The sequence below is a fragment of the Indicator indicator genome, chromosome 7 (assembly GCF_027791375.1).
Source record: "Indicator indicator isolate 239-I01 chromosome 7, UM_Iind_1.1, whole genome shotgun sequence".
NCBI classification, from domain to species: Eukaryota; Metazoa; Chordata; class Aves; order Piciformes; family Indicatoridae; genus Indicator; species Indicator indicator.
The window spans coordinates 4388281-4390780 of NC_072016.1; the positions used below are offsets into that span (position 1 = coordinate 4388281).

At 47.0% G+C, this 2500-nt stretch overlaps 1 protein-coding gene across 1 annotated transcript in view; it reads right to left on the bottom strand.

Annotated features, from left to right (window-relative positions):
• Positions 1-495: 495 nt before the first annotated feature.
• ENO4 (enolase 4) overlaps positions 496-2500 on the bottom strand; it is a 70673-nt gene continuing 68668 nt past the window's right edge. Inside the window, exon 16 of the mRNA XM_054382318.1 lies at positions 496-596. Within this exon, the coding sequence (XP_054238293.1) occupies positions 496-596 (101 nt within the window). The remainder of the gene's footprint in view (positions 597-2500) is intronic.

Genomic DNA, 2500 nt, shown 5'->3' on the forward strand with positions numbered 1-2500 from the left:
ATAACAGTCAAGGCCTTTGTTTTTTGTAAAATGGTGGTGTTTTTTTTTACTGTTTGTCAATAGCTTGCTCTTTGTATGGAGAGAGATTTCCACTTTCCCAAACCAAACATTGGTCGTGGGTTTGTTTGTTGATTTTGGTTTTTTTTTGGACTATAACACAGGAGCTGTTTGTTTTGTCAGTTTGTGTAAATACAGCACAGAATTTCTGTGATGTTTTCAAACTGCAGGCACTGCTGAGTTAACTTGGTTTCAGCTGAAAGCAAAGGACTTCTGGGAAAAGAGAAGCCAGGGTCTGAATGCTTTTTAAAATGTTTGGCTAAAGTTACTAAAAATAAATGGAGCAAGGAATAGATAAGATGTGAGATGAGAGTTTCTTACTAGAAATTATTTTTAAAAGAAACTTATCCAAATGTTAATGCTGACACCCTAGGTCAGCCTGCTGTTCTCAGGGGGCAGAGCAGGCAGGCTGGCAACCTGCAGGGGTGGCTGAGAGTGCTACAGAGACAATGAACCCTGCTCTGGGGCAGGGAGCACATCAGAAGGTTTCTCTGGCTGTGATTCTTCAGCAAAAGTAACGAAATCCAGATTTGCTTCACCTGAAACAGAAGAAAAAAGTAACTCAAGTTTGCTGAAATCTGGTTTCTTCTAATGTTCTCTGGTGCTTTTTGAAATGCCACAGGATGCTTCCAAGAGTCTCTGAACACCTTTAGAAGTCTGGTCCTTAGAGACAAAGGAGCATCAGTACGGTACTTTGGATGCAGGTTTAGGGCATGGTGCACAGGTATTTCTTGCAATCCCTTCTTCACTAATCACCTCACCCTGCTGCCCTTTTCTTGAGTGCCCATCTTCCTGTGCACTGTGCTCTTACTGAAGCTCCCACAGCTGTCCGTGCCTCCTTCCTACCCCAGCCTTTAACAACTTTAATTAAACCTGTGCTCAGATGTTGCTGCTGTAACTAACACTTCACCTCTCCTCATGGCTATTTTCCCAGTGCTGTGACTCCACTTCCTCCTTGATCTCACCACCTGACTCTGCTCAGCCACACACACAGTGCCCACCCCATCACTGAAGGTGTCCTGACTTCATGTTACTGATTTAGCAAAGGGGTGGCCAGTCGGCGGCTCGGCTGGTGAGCAGCTCACCCGCGCTAGCCGGCTGCGGCTGGAGGCTGAAGCACCACATGGGCATGGCAGCTGTGCTTGGGCCAAGGCTCCTGCACAACCCAAATTACCGATGGCTTGGAGAGCAGCAGTGCTGCAGGGGTGCCAAGGGTTCTTGGGGTGCCCCTGGGCCCAGCTGCCTGCCCCATTCTGGCACTGCTGGTGGGGGACTCCTGAGGGGTCAGTGTCACCTCTCATCTAAGAGCCACTTCTGGAGTCCTCTACGTCCTAGCTCCCCAGCGTATTCCACCCCTGGCAGCCTAGCCAAATGAAGAGTTTGGTATGCAGCTCAGATGTGCTAGCTCAGTGTTTCCCTGCTGTTGATTTAGTGATTGGATTTTATTTCTGCCAAATGATTAACAGCTTTGGGAATTGTTGCCGTTTCATTTTGTGAGACCTAGGTCTAAATATTTGTCAAACTCGAGTTCCTTTGTTTAGACTATACCATTTGACTCAGGAATATATTAATGCTGCTGAGGCAGTTAAAATTCATAGTTCTATAATTATCTGTCTTGTTTTTGAAAAGTGCATTCTGTGAAATTACTTTCTAAGCAGAAAAGAATTTCTGCCTCTGTTTTTTACAATGGTTCCACAGATGCAAGGGGGAATTTTTTGAGGACTCAGAATATTTTCAATGGAAAAAAAAAAACAACATTCTAAAGTGTAAGCTTTGTTCTACAGTGTGCATATCAAGTGCTGTACCCAGTGTGAAACTATTAGAAATAGGGTAAAAATGACTTAATTCTCCTTCATCTTTCTTTTTTTGTTGTAGGCATAATAAAATCTTGCAACCCCTTTCCTTCCTTTCCTTCCTTTCCTTCCTTTCCTTCCTCTCTTTCCTCTCTTTCCTCTCTTTCCTCTCTTTCCTCTCTTTCCTCTCTTTCCTCTCTTTCCTCTCTTTCCTCTCTTTCCTCTCTTTCCTCTCTTTCCTCTCCTTCCTCCCCTTCCTCCCCTTCCTCCCCTTCCTCCCCTTCCTCCCCTTCCTCCCCTTCCTCCCCTTCCTCCCCTTCCTCCCCTTCCTCCCCTTCCTCCCCTTCCTCCCCTTCCTCCCTTTCCTTTTCCCTTTTCCTTCCCCTTTTCCTTCCCCTTTTCCTTCCCCTTTTCCTTCCCCTTTTCCTTCCCCTTTTCCTTCCCCTTTTCCTTCCCCTTTTCCTTCCCCTTTTCCTTCCCCTTTTCCTTCCCCTTTTCCTTCCCCTTCCCCTTCCCCTTCCCCTTCCCCTTCCCCTTCCCCTTCCCCTTCCCCTTCCCCTTCCCCTTCCCCTTCCCCTTCCCCTTCCCCTTCCCCTTCCCCTTCCCCTTCCCCTTCCCCTTCCCCTTCCCCTGTCTCTCTGCCTCCCCTT